Genomic DNA, 18,574 nt, shown 5'->3' with positions numbered 1-18,574 from the left:
GGAATGCTCCCAGAGGTTTTTCTCCCCTCACGTCCACCTAGTTAGCTCTACTAGGCTTTAGCGCTCAGGCCAAGTCCAGTCCAGTCCATTTTCTTTTTGAAGTTCTTACAATTCCAGATCATTTTTCAGTTTGAGATTTTACATTTATTAGCATGACTCTTATGTTTATTTGATTAGTTTCCCCCACTAGACTGTGAGTGCCCTAAGGGCTGGAACCTTGCCTATCCCGTTCACCTCCGCATCCATTAGCACGAACCAAAATGCCAGGCACACGGAGGACGTGCAATAAATATCTGTTGAATGAGTGCAGTCCAAATCGACAGGGCGGTTGGACTGCGAGTCGATGGCTCAGGAGATAGATTTCTGGGCCGGAAATAAAGACTTGGGGGTCACTTATAATTCAAGACGAGTGGACGGGCTCGTCCAAGCGGTGTGCGGACTGAAGAGAACTGGTAACTAATGCAAGATAAACTGTAACGTGGCTCACAGTCTCAGCACCAAGATGCCAGGGCTCTCCTCCGCCTAGCTGTGGCTCATGCCAGTCGCTGCCCGCCCTGGTTGTTTGAGCCCCATCCCTAAACTGCACAAAAGGACCAACTCAAATGCCCTCAACCCACTATCCTCCAAGATCAGCTCCCTGCTCCAGGCCTCCCTCCAATAGCTGAGCAGGAGCGTTTCCCTGGCACCGCCTCTTCCGTCCGCGGCAACCGGAAACGAGGCAGTAGCGTCGGAAGTTGAAGAGAGTTTCCTGTGAGCTCGGCTTCCTCAACATGGCAGCGCCCTTGTCAGTGGAGGTGGAGTTCGGGTGAGTCACAGAGCTGGGGCGCCGTGGGGATGGATTGAAGTCGTCGGGCTCGGAACTCCCCTCCCTCTGCCTTGGGGCCTGTCACGACCGAATCGCCGAGGCTCCCGGCGACTTCCTTGAGCTACGGCACCCGCCTCGGAGAGCTTGAGAGGTTCGGTCCGCCTGGGCCACGAGGCCGTAAGTCCGGGAATAGAGGCGCACGCCGGGGCGTGGAGGTGCGGTCTGGGCACTCCTCCGTACCCTGAGCCCTGCCAGACTCAAAAGCCTTGACGGTTAGCGGGCGGCCTCTCAACCTTCTTTGCCAACCCGGTTTTGGAGCAGGCCCGTGTGTCTGGTATCTGAGTTCCTCGGATCGAGAAGAAGCACCTTCAGCCCCTGATTTCTTTCTTCTGGCAGCAATTTCCGTTCACACGGTTCTTGGAGCCTTGTTTCTCGTGGGGTGTGTGGCCAGACGAGATTCCTTTCCTCCCTTTCCCAAGATTTGGGGGTGTTGAACAGACCTGAACCCCTTTCAGTACGTTCAGTAAACTTGCTACTCACAAGTCATTTACGGAGTGCCTCCTGCAGCTCCTGAGTCAGGTGGCGGTCCGGGGCTAAGTAAGGTAGCACAGTGGAGGAGACTAACCCTGATGACAGTACAGGATGAAAAGTGCAGGATTGGGGCACACACACCAGTAACTGAAGAAACACAGAGGAGGGAGGAAGTCTCCTCAAGCCACTATCTTCTGCCTCCTATAAACAGAAGGTTTTTCATCTGATTTCGGAGCTGAGAGAAACTGCAGAGGTTAGAGAGAAGGCAAAGAAGCTGAGACCCTAGAAGATGGGTGATATAATTTCCAGAGTCCCATGGAAAAGCTGGGACTAGATTTGTCTTTGTGTGTGAAGGTAAACAAGACAAGGCTTATGTGAAAGGAAAAGTCCGGGATGGGAATCTAAAACCTCTGCCCATAAATGCCTTTCCTTCCATTGGATGCCCCCAGTTTCTTTCATGTTTTTCCTTCATTGCATAGTCCATTCACCAGTCATTTATTGAGTGCCTACCATGTGCCAGGCGGTGAGCCAGACACAGGATACAAAGATAAATGGAACTTTGGCCATGCCCTCCGGCGTTCAGCGTTTCTGGCCCTTACAAGGGGGTAGTCTCGTGAATGTTAACTGCATTTTAATTGATGATATTGTCTGGCCCCGCGGGTCCAATTAGAACTATGTTTGTCTGGCCTCCTGACTATATTGCTTTTCTGACCCTTTGCTCAGCTATGCCCCCCATAGCCTGGGGGTTCTAGGAGGATCCCTGCTGCTTTGACAGGCCTCAGCAGAGCTGAAGAGGGAGAAGCTGCAGATTGCCAGTGTTAAGGCTTATCTACAGCCGGCTTACCTGTCATGCTCACTGAGTCAGACATGGTATTTGTTCCTCAGAGAGGTCTTCTGTTTGCTAGGTTCTGTGCTGGCAGCAGTGGGGAAGTCATGTGAGGAAGATATGGTCCTTGCCCTCCAGAGCTTACAGACTAGCTTGAGCACCCGTTTTCTGGTTTGACCATCTCTCAGCCTCCCTTACCCCCAAGAGCAGTAGTGAACCCTGGCAAGGCAAGACAGCGTTCCCTTCACCCACCACCCCAGTGTCCCCTGAGAACAGCTTCTCGGGAAGCAAGAATGCCCAGTATGTATGCCAAGCCCAGATTCCTTCCCTCTTTGTCTCTGTCTCAATGCATGCCTTTGCCCCGGCCTTTCTTTCATTTCCTACGTCTCTTAGCAGACTTCCTTCGTCCTTTATTCTGAACCTAAGTAGATTCGCAGAGAAGCTGCCTTGCCCATCATTCTCTCCCTTTTGTCCCTCAGTGCCACCCCAATCCTTGAAGAGTGTGGGTTAGGCCTTTGCCTCTTTCCCCTGAGCAGATATGGTCCCCTCAGCCCCACCAGCTCTGATAGACGCTCTAGAAGACCTCGCCCACCTTTCTCCCTCTTGTCATTGACCAGTTCTGCCATCCTCATCTTGCCTCCTGAACAGAGCATTTTCTTAGGTCCCAGAGGATGCAGAGTATGTAGTACAGATGTGAGATGCCCTCTTCTTCTCCCTTTTCCTCCTCCTTTAGTCTGGGAGGTATTGGCAAAGGGAGGGAATGCCATTGAGGTCAGAGAAGAAGTGAGGGAAATGGGCATTTTCATTCATTCATCAAATATTTCTTGAGTGCCTGCTGTGTACCAGGCCAGCAGGTAGAGGGGAAATAAATAAAAATTAAAATAGATAAGGTAAAAAGATGAAGATAATCTAGAAAAAGTGAAGGCCATATTGGGAATGTCTGTACCAGTCACTGGTACCAACAGACACCTCCCACCGAGAACTGGGGAGCGGAGGAAAGACAGGTATTAATTGCGTTTGAATAGCATATCCTGTAGAACAGAAGAGTCTGGCTTTGGTTCTCTTCTGGGACCAAAACAGGCCCCTCCTGCCTCCCTGAATCACTCTAGAGGCTGGGCCTGCACCTTCCTCCCCTCCAGATGTGCTGACAACAAAAATGCCAACCCCTCCCTCGAGGGCTAGTGAACCCAGCAGTGACAGGTCACTCTCTGAGCCAGACTGGTTCTTTATCCGCTTGTGAAGGGAAAAACAGCCCTGGCCTCTGAGCCTGGCACCACCAGGTTTGGCCAATCTGAGTTGTTTGCCTGGATCCCCGTGCTTCCAGTTCCCACTCCTCTGACCCCCAACTCCTGTCGCCCCTTGCCTGTCACCCTCCCCCACCCCAGCTGCTGCATATGCCAGCCCCCACCCAGGAGAGAACGAGGCTCTTGGAAGGGGATAAATGGACGCTCTGTGCGGGCTTGCAGCTGAAATGGCCCTGTGCACGACCACAGATGGGCCTCCTCTCCCCCTCCACATTTCTGCATCAACAAAGCATGACCTTGTTTGGATGACAGTCGCCCCATGTTTCCCCCATGACAATGCTTGCCTTGCCTTTGCCTCCCAGTGGACTGTCTCAGGACATCTCTGTTCTCTGAAATTAGGAAAGGGTGGTGGGGTGGGAGGCATCACATCCGTCAAAAGTCTGTTAAGGCCTTCTCATTTAAGATCCATGTGAAGTCCGAGACGGGAATGGAGAGACCCAGGGGGAGGAGCCGTGCGGGGCACTGAAAGAGCCCAAGTGTCTGCATCCTGAGCCCTGGCTTCTGCACTTGGCTTTGAGCATCTCTGCTGTCCCAGTCTTCCCTTGGCCAGGTGTTGGCACACAGAAGTGAGCCAGACTCTGCCCTCAAGGGGCTTCCTGACCTTTGGGGGAGTCTTGGTTGTTTCTGCGAGAAACCAGTTAGAATTCAAATCCTAGTTCAGCCACTGCCTGTCTGGCCTTGGACAAGTCACTTCTGGCCCCAGTCTGCTTCTCCACTGGTTGGAGTTAATAATATCCGCCTCCCTCCCGCCTTCCCTGGGATTCCCTGAAGATGAGATGAGAGGAAGAATGTTGTAGCAAATGGCAGGGTTATTGCTAAGCCCAGTGGGGTCTCTTACCCTCCAGCACTGTGATGCGCCCACCAGGCCAGCAGCGGGGGTGGGGGTGGGGCACAGGCCGGGAAATTTCAAAGCATCGCCAAGCCAGAGGAAACCCCTATATACACAGGGTCTCTAGTGTGCCACATGGTAGCTTCTCAACATTTTTGCAGGTGGAAAGACTAAGGCTTCAGAAGATGAAGTCACGTGCCCAAGGTCTCGCCGTCAGGGGCAGGTAGAGCCTGGTCTCCATCTAAGGGCCCACAACTCCAAAGCCTGTGCTCTGCCCCTGTGCACTAAGGCAGAGGAATAAAAACAAGAATCTGCAAATTTGGATACTTAAATATTAATAAAAATTGTTTCTCTTCTGCTTTACCACATCAGGAAGCCACACTTGAGACTTGATCGCTGGTACCCAGGGTGTTCGTGAACCTTGGTCTCTGCATCTCTTGGGCCTCTGGAGCCAACCTCCTCCTCAGTTTTCAGTCTCTGAGGCGTTTGCAGGAGCTCACCCAGCTCTTTCTCTGGCCCTCCTTTGCAGAGGCGGTGCGGAGCTCCTGTTTGACGGTGTGAAGAAGCATCAGGTCACCTTGCCTGGACAGGAGGAACCCTGTGAGTATGGGCTTTCTGAGCCCCTCTCTGGGGGCCACTGGGCAGGAGCTGCTCCACAGGGTCACTCAGCCCTGTTCAAGTGAGAATGGGTGGAATTTCCCTGGCCAGTAGGGAGGAAAGAAGAGAGATCACCAAGTTGTCCCCGCATCCTCTCTGCAATCAGCCAGCTTTGTAGGGAGGAGATGGCCTAGTTTAGTCCTTACGAGCACGGCTTCTGTATTCAGACAGACTTGAGTTTGTTTTGGTTTGGTTTTTTTTGGCCGCGCCACACAGCTTGTGGGATCTCAGTTCCCCAACCAGCGATTGAATGCAGGCCATGGCAGTGATAGCCCGGAATCCTAACCACTAGGCCATCAGGGAACTCCCTGGACAGACTTGAGTTTGAATCCCCTTAGCCCCTTAGGCTGGTCACCTCACTTTTCTGAGCTTTAATGTTCTTATCTGTGAAATGGGGATGGTAATCCCCATTTCTCAGGGTTGCTAGAAGGTGTCAGCCAGCGGTACCATGCACTGGATGGCAGCAGAGAGATGTCCTCATGAAGGAGGTAAGCTTCGTCCAGAATGGAACAATGCAGACGGGCTTACGTGGTGGGAACAGGATTTAGATGAGAAGAAAAGCATCCAGCCAGAAAGGAGGTTAGAGGAGGGAGGTTGACTAAGGGAGATGGGGGTTTTTCCACGTGTTCATTCAAATACCTGTTCACCTTTCTTTAGCGAATGTGCACTGAGCACCTCCCGTGCTGCAGACCATGTACCAGGCACTGGGGAGACAGACCCTGCCTTCAGACGGGGAGGGAGTGAGGAGTTGATTTCCAGAGGTCCAGCTGGGTAAATAGCAGTGTAACCTAGAGGCAGGGGCTGGACATCGCAACTGGGGAGGTGCTTTGCAGCCCTAGCAGTGGATCCTAGCAGAGCAGAATGTTCAGGGATAAGAGCCCTTCTCACCTAGGGCTGAGATACTTGCGGGAAGAAGAGGAAATCAGTTCTATGAGGAGGCAGGGGAACAAGGTTCCTGGAGGTGAGCAGTAGAAAATGGTCAGGTGAGGTTTGACAGGAGTCCTCTGGGGCTGGACGTGCATCTGCCAAGAGTCAGACAATTACTGCCCAGATTCACTGGCTACCAAGGCTGTTTCTGACCCTCCCTTGGGTTGGAGAGCAATGGCATAGGGCGGGTCTGTGTGCCACATTCAGAGGCCGGGGGACACTCACTAAGGGACAGGGCACTGCCCCCTGGAGCTGGGTGTGGGCATCAGGCTGGGGTTAAATGTCAGGACTGTGGGATTGTGACCCTGGTGGGGGAAGACCCAAGATGATAAAGGCGATGGTTTCTTAGTTTGACAGATGGCTGTGTAGCCTTGGTAGAGAACAAGGGGCTCTCAGAAGCCTCTCAAAGATTCAGCCATGAAGACTTATCTGGGAAGTTATTAAAACATCACAAGTTATGATTTATTTCGCCCTGCTTTTGCTTGGCATGCAAGTCCCCGAGTTTAATCATTCCAGCCCCTTTCATTCATTCATTGGCACCAAGTGCCAGGCATGGAAGTAAGTACTTTATTCTTTGCTGTAATTGGCACACGTGTTTTTGAATGTCTCCTTTGTGCCAGGCACTGTACTAGTTGCTGGGTATTTGGTCGTAAGCAAAACAGATATGGTTCTTGCCCTGATGGAGCTTACAGAGTAATGGCAGTGGAGCCAGGCAGTGAAGAAGTAAACACTTGAACGCGTAACTGAACGAGGGGTCACCCCTGGCACGAGGAGAACAAAAGGGTGCTTTGAATGAGACAACGGGGTGGTAAGGGAAGGCCTCTTTACAGAGGTGACCTTGAGGCTAAGACCTGAGGAAGGAAAAGAAGCCACCCTAATAAATTGGAGGCAGAGTAGAGATGCAGGGGGTCCACTCCAAGTACAGAGGACGGCACTTGTGAAGCCCCTGGGCAGAAGGCCTTGAGGTGGTCAAGGACCTGAAGGAAGGCCAGTGTAGTAAGGGGCACAGGCTGAGTGTGGCATGGTAGGCAAAGCCCCAGCTGGTTGTACCAATAATTGTCACAAATTCTTAGGTGGTAGCTATCATTATTATTCCCATTTTAAAAAGTGGAAACCCAAACCCAGAGATGTCAAAAGTCTTACCCCAGGTCATACTGTTATATAAATGGCAGAGCTGGGGTTCAGAAGCAGATGTCAGGTTCGCCGCCGTCCTTGCATGGTACCGCTAACCCATTACCATTTATCCCAGGAGGTTCCCTGAATCACATAACATCTCAAACATGCAGTGTATTTTCCAGTTTTTTTTTTTTTTTTTTTTTTTTTTTGCGGTACGCAGGCCTCTCACCGCAGTGGCTTCTCCCGTTGCGGAGCACAGGCTCCAGACGCGCAGGCTCAGCGGCCACGGCTCACGGGCCCAGCCGCTCCGCGGCATGTGGGATCCTCCCGGACCGCAGCACGAACCCGTGTCCCCTGCATCGGCAGCCAGACTCGCAACCACTGTGCCACCAGGGAAGCCCTATTTTCCAGTTTTTACACTTTCTTTCATGCCTCCAACAGCTACTTATTTCAGTTTTCATGATGAGCCCAGTATATATTATCTATCGACAAGGAAGCCAAACCTCACAGAGAGAGAGAAAGAGAGTGACCTGTCCAGAGTTACTCAAGTGGGGAGGCTGGGCTGAGACCCAGGTTTTGGGTCCCCCGTCTGCTGCTTAGGGGGCAGGTGGGGGCCTGTCCTCCCCGCTCTGGAATAAAGAAAAGGAGGCAGGAGAGGCAAGCGGAAATGGCCCATGTGCTCAGTTTTGGACCCTTGGCTGTGGATCTCTACTTCTGGCTTCGATTTTTGCCCTGCTGTGCCCAGAGGTGTAAGTCACATCACAGCCTCAGAGCTGGTTGGCAGCTACCAGGCCTCACCCTGGCACACGGAGCCCAACAGGAGGGCAGGGGCCTGGTGCCACTGGGAAAGTAACGCTCTTCCCCCCAAGCCCGTGCCCAGATCTGCCATCTGGCAGCCTTCCCAGCCCAGGGGCTGCCACTTGGCCAAGCAGGTCTTGGAGACTCCAGCAGAGAAAATAGCAGCCATAAGATCATGGATTGTGACAAGGCTCACAAACAAGGGGACTAAACAGGGCCCTGGGTCCTGGGCCAGGGGAGAGCTTCCAACCCAGCCAACTTGGGAGAAGAGGCTGGGCAAGGCCAAAGTGGGTGAGATCGCAAGAGAGGAGCCCTGGCAGCGCGTGATGGCAAATTAGTTATTTCTGCAGGCCTCTTTTTTTCCACCTGTAAAATGGGAGGTTGGGCTAGATTTAGTCTGGAGTGAGCTCGTTATCTGTTTGACATCTGCAATTTGGAAAAGTTGCTTCCAGATCTAAGTATATGGTTCTGGGAAACAGGGTGCACTGATCCAGTGAGCAGTTGTGTGTGCAGGGGAAAGGGGGGTGGGTCTTAACTGCCATCTTCATGGAATAGGCCTTGAGTGGCCAGGGTTGGGAGGCACCCACCAGCTTTGGGCACTGGCCACCGAGAGCTGGCTTTTGTGCCTCAAGGATCCCTTCAACACAAGGCTCGCAGCCCGTGGTTGGTCAGTGGCCTGAAGCAAACCCAAAACCTCGGCCGTCCCAGTGTGGGCATTACCTGCCTTGGCCCCCAGGAAGAGACTCGTCTGCCTCACCTTTCCCTGCCCCTCTGCCCTGCCATTGTATTAAAGGGGGGCTGGCGCGGGAGGCAGGGGCGGCTAGGGAGCTCCCAGGCGCTTTAAACTGCTTAGCATGCATTTCACAGCCTCCCTGGGGCCAGCTGTTCCTTTCTCTGCTCTGGGGCCTGTTTGCTGATCCCCTCCCCACCACCCTCCTCTCCCCCCAACCACTCTCAGTCCCTGTGCAAAATTGCTTTTGAAAAGATCCACTTTCTGCTTAATTAAACAATGAGGAGCGTCCCCACGCACATCTGTAAACCTCCTTCTGAGGCCAGTTTAGCCCACAAACTGCTCCATTCTTACCCCCATTCACTTGTAAATGGACCCTCTGATGTTCCCTCTACCCTCTCTTGTCTTTTACTCCCCCCATCCCAGCTCTTTCTTCTCCCCTTTCAACTAAGGCCTGGGGTGGGCTCCCAGAAGAGCCCTGTCCTGGAGCCTGGTGGACTTGGTGGGGACAGGAGCGGCTTAACCTGTGGAAGAGAAGACGTAGCGGATCCGTCCCTCCCAAGTCTGCATGGTGTGGGGAAGCGGAGCCACATTAGTTGGCGTGGTCCCCAGGACTAGCCAGGCCCGGTGGGTGGGAGGGACAGGAAGCCAGATTTCTGGTTGGGAGAAAAGCTCTCCCCGGAGGCCTTCAAGAAGAGGCTGGATGAAGGTCCACCGCAGCCGGGATGCAATATCAGATGAGACCAGAGAGCTAGGACACCATGGGGGCCCTGCCACAGTGGGTGGTTATTGTCCCCAGACAAGGACAAATCCACTGGGGCACAGGATTCTGGTGGGAGCCTTTGTAGGTGCTAAGAGGGGCATATGTGGTGCCCCTTTCCCAGCAGCCTTTAGGAGAAGGTTCTGGCAGCCCACAGGATAAGCAATCCTGAGTCACTGCGGGCAAACGTGCATTTGTCTGGTCTGTTTGACACTGCTGGGCCTGCTGCTGGCATTAGGAGTTTGGATTATTATCCCCATTTGTTAGAGGATAACCCTGAGAGACTTAGGTCAAGTGACATCCTACCCAGGGCCATCTAGTGCATGGCCCAGGGCCTTCCGGCTCCAGAACCCGAACTCTTAACCCCTCTGCCATGGAAGCAGTAGCTCCCATCACTTGCTCTTCCCCCAGTAGGCAGGCCAGGTCCCAAGGCTTCCTGCACTGGAAACCTTACACTGGGGTGCTCATCTCCCTGCCCTGGGCTGCCTGCCCTCAGAGTGTGATTCCTTCCACCTGGGTTGTTCAGGGAGCATCTTAGGAGTTTGAAAATCTAAAGTGGAGGGAAGGCCGGTGTTTGGGGCCCCCTCGCCACTCTCCCAATGCCCCCGTTCTCTCATTCCCTCTCCAGGTCTGATAGAAAGGTAGTGGATCCCACAGAAAACCCCAGCCAGTCCCAGCAGTGTCTGTTCAATAGTTCACTGTACCGCACCCTCCAGAGCTTCCTAAGCATGTCCTCGAGGTGCCAGGCCCCTGGGCAGAGCATGTGGAAGCTCAGGGCAGCAAGAGAGATTAAAGGGTACAGGTTCTTCCTCTGGCTCATAGAAGAGTTACAGCATCGTTCTGCCAGGCACAGTGCCAAGAGCTTTATGTGGACCATCTTATTTGAGCCTCACAACAACACTATGAGGCATTCTTACAGTTCCCATTTGACAGAGAAGGAGGCTCAAGAGAATTCCTTACCCAAGGTCATATAACTAGGAAGTGATGGAGTCGAACTCAGACCCAGGGCTGAGTCCCGTCCTTAACCAGTCCTCCTCCCCCGCTCCGCCCACAGTTGTCCGTGTGCTCAGTAAACGTCTCAGGGGCGTTCTGTGTGAGAGATTCCCTGCTGCATGCTGGGGCTCACACTCAGGAAATACCCCTGGGGCTCCCGAGGAGGGAGAGGCCTCTTCCCAAGCAGCCCCTTCTCAAGGCCCACACATGCCCCGCATAGTCCAGCCCTGGCTACCTCTCTGGCCTTGTCTCAGGCTGATCTTCTGGCCTTCTCTGTTGTATTACCTTGAACCTGCCAACTCCAACCTGCCTCAGGTCTTCCCATATGTTCTTCCTTCTGTCTGGCACACTCCCGCATCCCACGCTTCTCATCCTTCAGGCCTCAGCTTCAGTGTTAATATCCTCAGGGGAGCCCTTCCTGATCCCACACAAAGGAGAGGGCGTTTGTCACGACTAATTAAGTAATGTCTGTCTCCCCTGCTGGCCTCTTAACTCCATGAGGGTAGGCTCTGTGTCTGCCTTGCTCTCCGCCGTCTCCCTGGCACCTGGCACATAGTAGCTGCTCAGTAAATATTTGTCTTGTGAGTGATTGCATGGGATCCCATGAGGGAAGCCACCATCAGTAGCAATGGGAAGGCAGGAGGACACAGAGGAGGAAGGTGCAAGTGTGATTCCCCAGAGCCATCCCTGAGCCACCAGCCCCGACTCTGCTTAACCCTTCCTCCTCCCCTGGGTGCCTTTGGAAGCCGACCATCTGGCTTGGAGGCTATTTGCATATTGTCTGGGCCTCGGCAAGGCAAGCCTAGCCTAGCTCGATGTCCCTGGGGGTGTGTTTCAGGCTAGGCGGAGTGGCCCTTGCAGCCTGCGAAGGGAGCCGGGAGTTCCACCTCTCCCCACCCCCAAATCCAGGCATGGGGGAACAATACGGGTGGTGATGCGGTGGCCTCACCATGGTAACAGGCTACCAAGAATGTGGGCAGGCCTGGGGGGCGCAGAGGAGGGAGGGAATGACCTCAGCAAAGAGAAGCATCATGATAAATGAGCCAGCACCCACAGCGGACTCCCCCCCAGCCCACCCCTTGGGGACTCCACGATGGTGCCACCACTCGGATGACCCCGCCATGACCATTAGTCCTCCCCACCACCCCCAGCCTACAAGGGTGGAGCAGAAATCCCCTCTCGGAGGGAGCCAGGGCTGCCGCCCAACTGGGTCCTTGTCCTGAACAGGCCAGCGGGGGTTGTGGAGGTGCAGCTGGTGGCCCTCAGGCCAGGCACTGCCCAGTCCCTCAGTGCCTCTGCGCACACAGGCACAACCCCGCCTGCCGGGGCTGGTTGATGGATGTGTCAGACCCCGGCGGCTCTATCGAGCGGCCACAAGATATATGGGCTGGCGGCCCACCAGACAGTGCCAAGATGGAGGCCAAGGGGAAGCCTCTGAAACCCAGGCCTCTGGGAGGAACCCAGCCAGGAGTCCAAATGGACTGCAGCTAGTTGGAGGCAACACTCCCCGTGCCCTGCCCGCTCCAGGGACCGTGAAGACTCCCATCTGCTTTGTTTAAAAATAGGAATTAAAATTGAAAGGCACAGTCTCAGTCCGTGGACACTTTGCCCATGGCCCTGTGCTCTGCTGGCGTACGATCCAGGGAAGCTGGCACAGAGCAGAGTGAACCAGTCCATCCAGGGTGCCGCCTGCTTGAGTGCCTTAAAACCCTGCCCAAGGCTGGTGCTGTGTGTGACACGCGCCGGGCCTCTCCTTAATTGGCAGCCTTTCCCTCGCCTGCGTACCAGGAGTCCACCTCCAGCCAGGGAAACCAAGGCACTGCTTGGGCCCTTCTCCAGCTTAGGCCCTGAGCTTTGTCTCAGGCACGGACCTAGGACAGAGACCCCTCTGAGACGTTGACTCAGGATGGAGATGGCTAACCTCCAGCCCTCTGCTGGCTTCTCAGAGACGAGCTATCATCAGCTAGTCTCTGAGAAGGCTACTCCTGCAGCCTCAGGGATGCTCTGTTTGAGCCGTGGATCGTTGAGAGCCATAGCCTTCGAGGAGATGATAGAGCCCGGTTTCAGTGTGCTGTGGCCTGGGACCTGGCTCCCAGAAAAGGAGAGAAGGCCTGGGAGACAGGTGGCTCTGAGCCCCCAGATGATGTACCGAGCTTGGTGGCTGTCCCCGACCCACAGAGGCAGATCGCAGTGTCCAGCTGAGCATGAGAGGCCCTTTCGACCCTGAACCTCTTGCCTCTTCAGGGTGGCCGCCCCTGGCCTGGAGGGCTCTGCGAAGCGGGAGTGGAGGGGCAGTGATCTGTCAGCGTCTCCGGCTGGTGAAGGATCCTTCTCTCCTCCTGTCAGAGGAAATTAAATGATGTTATCGGCTCAGCCATTGTTTTTCTTCCCTGACAAAGGGAAATACATGCAGACCTTCCAAGAGCAAAGCCGAATGCGCCCCATCTGGGACTGGCTGGGGAGATAAAGGTGGAGGGGCTCTCCCAGAAGCCTACCCGTGGCGGTTTCAGACCATCTTCAAGGGCTAGTGGGTGGAGGTCTGCCTCTCAACCCTTTCGGACGTGACCATTCCTCTTGCTGTCTGCCTTGCATCCCCATTGCCTCTTCTTCAAGCTTTCAGCAGTGCCAGATGCCACTTTTCTCTGAAGGCCTCTCCAGGTCCATTTCCTCACCTTGGGAATCCACTAGTTCAGGGGCCAAGGCAGCCTGGTCTAAAAGAGGCCCTCTCAGCCCCATATTCACTTCCTCCTGGTCCAGGCAAGGCCCTGAGGGCCAGGAATCATTTGGATTTGACATTAGTTTGTTTTGTGCCTTCTTCTCCAGGGGACATCCGGAACCTCCTTGTCTGGATCAAGAAGAACTTGCTAAAAGAGCGGCCGGAGTTGTTCATCCAGGGAGACAGCGTGTGAGTCCCTTTCTCCCTTCCCTGAGGAGGGCAGGTGAAGGGAAGGAGGTTTGAGCCCCTGTCCTTGGTTCAAACACAGCCTTCTCTGGGTCCTGTTCTCCCTTTATCCTCCTCTTAGCCCTCCAAGGAAAAGGCTGCCTCTGTCCAGCTCTGTTGAAGTTTATTTTCAGTTTTCTTGTTACCACATTGGACTGTTGGGGTTTTTTTTCCAAAACCTGGGTCAGGAGACTGGTAAACTTATCAAAAAACTTAGACTCTGCCTTCTGCTTGCCACAAACTTGCTGTGGAACCTTGGGCAAGTTACTTCACTTCTCTGGGCCTCAGCTACTTTCTCCATACAGACATTACTGAGGAAAAGGTGCTACCCAAGGTCTCTCTCATCGCTTGACAACCTAGGACAGTGTTCTCCCATGGAACTTTCTGTGATGATAGAAATGTTCTCTATCTGTGCTGTCCAATACGGTAGCTGCTAGGCAGATGAGGATATTGAACCCTTGAAATGTGGCTAGTGTGACTGAGGAACTAAGTGTTCAGTGTTACTTAAATGGAATTTAAATTTAAATGTTGCTCGTAGGTACCGGGCTGGACGGCGCAGGTCTAGGATTACAGGGAGTCACTGCATGCGTGTGCACACACATGCACATTCATGTTCACTGGGGACACCCCTAGCCCAGCCCAGAGCTTCTGTATCTGTCCCAGGCCCAGCTTAGCCTCCTAGGAAAGGAGCCAGATTCCATGTGCCATGAAGTCACTATACTCCTACAACAAGGCCAGCCTGATATGTCACAGAAGTGGCCAGGGCACTTGTGGGACTTGTTCATCTGCCTCGAGGCAGAGGTTCACCAGCAGGCCCTGGGGGCTAGGGCTGCCATCCAACCTGTGGCTCCGGTCATGGTCCAACAGTCGTGGAGGTCACCCCCAAGGACAGCAATGCTCTTTGGGTCATTGCCAGCAGGAACCAGGCTAAGGTACCTGTCCAAATGTCGGCCTACCCTGTCTTACTCCAGGCAGGGCTGCTCTCAGGCCTTCAGGGGCTCGGGGCCACTGGCAGGTTTCCCTGATTGAGAAAAGCCAAGGTAGCCTCCTCTCCAGGACACGCATGCGGGAGGCCTAGGACAGTGAGGTTAGACCCCTGGAAAGATAGGCTGCTACCAGTGGTTCCCATGCTAGACCCTGGCAAGCAAGCACCTCACACGCATCATCCCACTTCATTCTCCCGCAGAGCTTGTGAGGAAGGCACTGTGATTTACCCTGTTTTCAGATGAAGAAACTGATGCTCAGGGCAACAAAATGACCTGCCCGAGGTCTAGGAGGTGGCAGTGGAATTTGCACCTGTGTTGCATCTGGCCCTCAGACTTTCCTGTCGCCTCCGCTCCCTGGGAGAGCTTTAATGGGGACCCTCGAGAGAAAAGGCTCCCACCACACTCCTGCGGCCCAAATGTCTAAGCCTCTGCCCCTGCCCCAGCCAGCTCCTGCCCTTCACGCCCTGCTACTCACCACCATCTTTCCCACAGGCGGCCAGGGATTCTGGTGCTGATTAACGATGCCGACTGGGAGCTGCTGGTCAGTACCTCGGGGGACAGCCCTCCCTCAACCGCTCCCCTCACTGCTTTGGCAGGAAAGCCTTGGGCCTCTCATGAGACGCGAACAGGGTGGCTGCGTAACCCTCTGTCCCAGTCTGGCTTCCAGACTGAGGCTACTTGAGTCTCCCACCCCAAGTGAGGAAGGAATGGGTAGCGGGGGAAGTGAGGAGCTCTCCTCCACCCTGGAGCTTTGCTAGTAGTTAACGCGTAGGGTACCCGTTTTCTTCTGGTAGATCCTATCGTTCTCTCCCAGAGCAGCCAGGCTCCCCCTCTTTCCCTCTCAACACCTGGGGAGAAACTGGAAAAGTGCCCTTGACGGTCTTCTTTATTTCTCTTCTGGACCAGGGTGAGCTGGACTACCAGCTTCAGGACCAGGACAGCATCCTCTTCATATCCACGCTGCACGGCGGCTAAGGGCCCTTCTCTGTGCCTGGGCCCCCTTGGGGTGGGGAGAACAGAACAGTCAGACATCCCCTTGGGCCCTGCTTCCAGATCTCCCTGTCTCCCTTGGCTGCTTTCTTCCCTACTCTGTCCCTTGAGCTCCCTCCAGGCAGGGAAAGGAGGCCAGGTGCTAAAAATGAGCCTTCCTCAGGCACGTGAGCAGGGGAAGGCAGGCAGGCGGGCAGGCGCCCGAGCCCGGCACTCCCTCTCCCAGCAGCTGAGGTGGGGGAGGGTGCCCCTCAGTTTGTCAGGAGCGGAGGGGTCTGTGCGCAGGTGACCCGGCAGCTCTCTACTCCTGTGTCTCAGTCTAAACACTGAGTGACCGCTGACAAGGCACTCCAGCTCCTGGGCCGTGGTGCCTTCCTGGGGGAAGATGAATGAACCTGAAGAGCTGACGGCAGGCCCCTCCCTTTTCAAAGATTGGAGGGGTCTCCGCCTCAGTTTCCCCATCTGGACAGCAGAGGGCTCTGCCTGTCCCCCACTGATATCATTGTGGAGCCCCAGCTGGGGTCCCCTATTCAGTGCTGCCCCCACACACACAGCAGCTGCTCTTCCAGCCGCACCCTTCCTCCTGCTCCCCCACCCACAGCGCTTGACCTGGCTGGCCTCCCCCCACACAGGCCACCAGATGGGCTCCTGAGACCCTCCTCCCGGCAAAAGGCTGCCAGCGTGCAGCTCATTCTGCTGAGGTGCTGAGGGGGGAGAGAAGGAGGGTGTCGGCTAAACCTTGGACTGGCAGAGGCTTGGGGGGCCAATGTGCCTCAGTTTCCTCCTCAACAACAACTGAATTTTTATAGTATCTGAAAACTGGGGAGATACTTGATGGCACAAATGTACACTTGATGTCCTCTCTCACCTCCTGCAGGAAGCAGGATGGGGGCAGGCAGCACCTGGTAGGCAGGATGGTTCACCCCTCCTCCCTCCATCCCTTCTGGAAGTCTTGGGGCCTCAGTGCCTGCAACAGCTGGCCTTGGGCAAATAAAAGACTAGGTTGTTTACTGGCCTTATCTGGAACTTCATCCTTAGAAACCGGTGGCACCCCACGTTTCCCCCAGCCGTGGTCTCTGGTCCAACCTCTCTGTCTTCAGCCTAGGGCTTTCAGAACTGCCCTTCACCCGAAAAGGGAGCAGGGGTTGAAAGCCAGACTGTCCAGACTCCGAGAAAGGGTGATATGATAGGGCCATCTGGAAAAGGGGTGGCAGAGCCAGTCTATGCTGACCAGTCTGGGTCCCAAGATATTTCCCTACCCGTCTGTCCAAGGCCAGGCTTTGTCCCACCAGCTGCAGCCAGCGGCCTCAGGACGGAGGAGGTATAGATAAGACTGCAGAGCCCCACTTCCCATGACCTGGAGGAAAAGCTTTGTTTGCTGGAGGGAGACCTCAAAAAAAAAAAAAAATTAGGGCATTAACATCATCCCGCCCCCAAACTTTGCTTTCCATTAAATGTTAAAAATTTAAGGTGGAATTTCTCTCACTCTGGAGATGAAAGTGCAAAGGGTTGTCCTAACAGTGTTGGCGGTGGTGTGTGCACATCATTCTCAAGGCTTTGTGGGCAGACGACCCCCGGGCTGGTGAGCTGCTCTCCAGCACTGCTGCAGGTGGAGGCCCCCCGGGTATGTGTGTGTGTGGGAGTGGCCATGTTGAGGTTATGGGTGCAGGTGCTGTCTAGGGAGAGGCTGTATGACCAGCCCGCACTGGGTGCTGAGGTCAGGGTCTGCATGTTAGGGAACAGGGTAAGGGACAGCCTCACTTGAAGGATCCACCTGTCCCGATTCTTGTAACCTGGAAGTGCCTTCCTGCCTCCAGCCTCACTGAGCTTCGGAGTGCCCCCGTATCCACCCCCGCAAGATTCCAAGTCCTGGGAACTGGGCGAGAGGAATCCTTTCCTGCCTGCACTGGGGAGAGGAGGGGTGAAAACGGGATATCCCTTCCTCCACAGCGTGCCAGTTAATGCCAGTTAATGCCGAGGAGCAGGGTAGGAGGACGTGCTGGGGAAGCCAGGTTCTCCACCGCGACGGGGGATGCCAGCTTCACAGCCGAAATTGGCCAGGGCCACACTTCAAGCATTTTGGGTCATTTTCAGCTTGAGCGCAAAAGGGGTCAGGGATAGATGACCTGGGCTCAGAGCCGACGACACCCAGCTGCCCCCCCACCCCGCAACTCCTGAACCCACTTTTGAGGAAATAAATAAATAAACCCCACTATCTCCAAAAATTTGTCTTTAATGAAAAGAATTCGTTTGTCCAATTTCTATTTCCAAAGCCGAGGCGATTGCCCCGCGGGGGCAATGAGCGCATCATTGCCGACGCTTCTCCCACTGCAGCCGCGGCTGGAGGAGGCTCAGCCCAGGGGTCGGTCTGGAGGGGCTGGCGGGAGAGGTCGGTTTATTTGGGATTTAGGGGTCGGTTTAGGCTTGCTTAGGGGATATTGGTGGGGGAGGATGGGTTAGAATCAATTCAAAACGAGTTAGCAAGCGCAGTCCGCCGTCATCTTCTTTCGTCCCGGACTTTCTGCGGCTCGGGCCGAGGGCGAGCTTCCCGGACCACATTTGGGCCCCGCCGCGGCGTGCCAGCTTCGTTCCCGGCCGAAATTTGAAAAAGGGAAAAACGACGCTATCGACTGGAGGACCCCGCCAGCCAGGACTGGTCACCCGCAGAGGAGGAGGAGGAGAACGAGGACGACGACGAGGGGAGGAGGATGGCGGCGCTGGTGACAGGGACCAATGTCCCTCCTTCGCGCGCCTGGCCAGGGCCGCGATCCTCGCGCTGGGGCCAGCCAGCCGCCACCCCGAGGAGTCTCGCCCGCGTTGAGCTCGGTCCCTGCGGCTCCCGCCGCTGTCGTGCCCGGAGCTCAGCCACAGATGTCCAGCCACAATTCTCGGTTGGCCGCAGACTCGTACAAGAATTGCGTTTGGACAATCAGTGGCGAAGCCCCTGAGTTCAGGGCCCCGGTCTCCTGCGGGGTTCTGCCTCGCTCCTTAAAAGCGCCGGACCAGATCTCCGGAGATTCGCGGACCTCGCAGATGCTCGGCAGTCGCGGCCCATCCCGCGGTAAGGTGGACGAGCAAGCACGCGGATCCCGACCCTGCGTGGGGATCCCGGTCGCCCCTGGCGCGTGTCTCCTTCGATCGCGGCCCGGGGTCCCTAGAGTAGCCCGCGTTGGGTCTCTCCGCCGCCCCAGGTCGGGGGACTCTCCTCTGTCAGTCCCGGGGAACCCCCGACTCCCCTCTCCCCGCCCCCAGCCTGGGCTCCCCGGGTTCGCCGGGAATCCGGAAAACAGGGACCCGAGGCCGGGTCGCGTTTCCGAACCCGGGGTCCGGGCTGCTGGACTCGTGGGTCTCCCGCCCCCGCCCAGCCCCGCGCACGCACCG

At 55.3% G+C, this 18,574-nt stretch overlaps 1 protein-coding gene across 2 annotated transcripts; it reads left to right on the top strand.

The window, feature by feature from the left end:
* Nucleotides 1–714: 714 nt before the first annotated feature.
* URM1 (ubiquitin related modifier 1) lies at nucleotides 715–17,399 on the top strand. 2 transcript variants are annotated; one of them, XM_060101969.1, is made up of 5 exons: nucleotides 715–805; nucleotides 4,825–4,895; nucleotides 13,100–13,181; nucleotides 14,696–14,744; nucleotides 17,144–17,399. In XM_060101969.1, exons 1-5 carry the CDS (start codon nucleotides 771–773, stop codon nucleotides 17,153–17,155), a joined length of 249 nt encoding a protein of 82 aa, XP_059957952.1. In that variant the 5' UTR covers nucleotides 715–770; the 3' UTR covers nucleotides 17,156–17,399. The 2 variants fall into 2 exon arrangements, with proteins under 2 accessions (XP_059957952.1, XP_059957951.1); XM_060101968.1 differs by lacking the exon at nucleotides 17,144–17,399 and adding an exon at nucleotides 15,110–16,203.
* Nucleotides 17,400–18,574: the final 1,175 nt, after the last annotated feature.

The sequence above is a fragment of the Mesoplodon densirostris genome, chromosome 6, assembly GCF_025265405.1.
Source record: "Mesoplodon densirostris isolate mMesDen1 chromosome 6, mMesDen1 primary haplotype, whole genome shotgun sequence".
Lineage (NCBI taxonomy): Eukaryota > Metazoa > Chordata > Mammalia > Artiodactyla > Ziphiidae > Mesoplodon > Mesoplodon densirostris.
This window is presented reverse-complemented; position numbering and strand designations above follow the sequence as displayed.

What these genes read in the sequence shown, in the direction of transcription:
- URM1 (XM_060101968.1), top strand. Translation starts at nt 771, where the DNA reads ATGGCAGCGCCCTTGTCAGTGGAGGTGGAGTTCGG. An exon ending in GCCTGGACAGGAGGAACCCT is followed by an intron (nt 4,896 to 13,099) that starts GTGAGTATGGGC and finishes CTTCTTCTCCAG; the next exon opens with GGGACATCCGGAACCTCCTT. An exon ending in TTCATCCAGGGAGACAGCGT is followed by an intron (nt 13,182 to 14,695) that starts GTGAGTCCCTTT and finishes TCTTTCCCACAG; the next exon opens with GCGGCCAGGGATTCTGGTGC.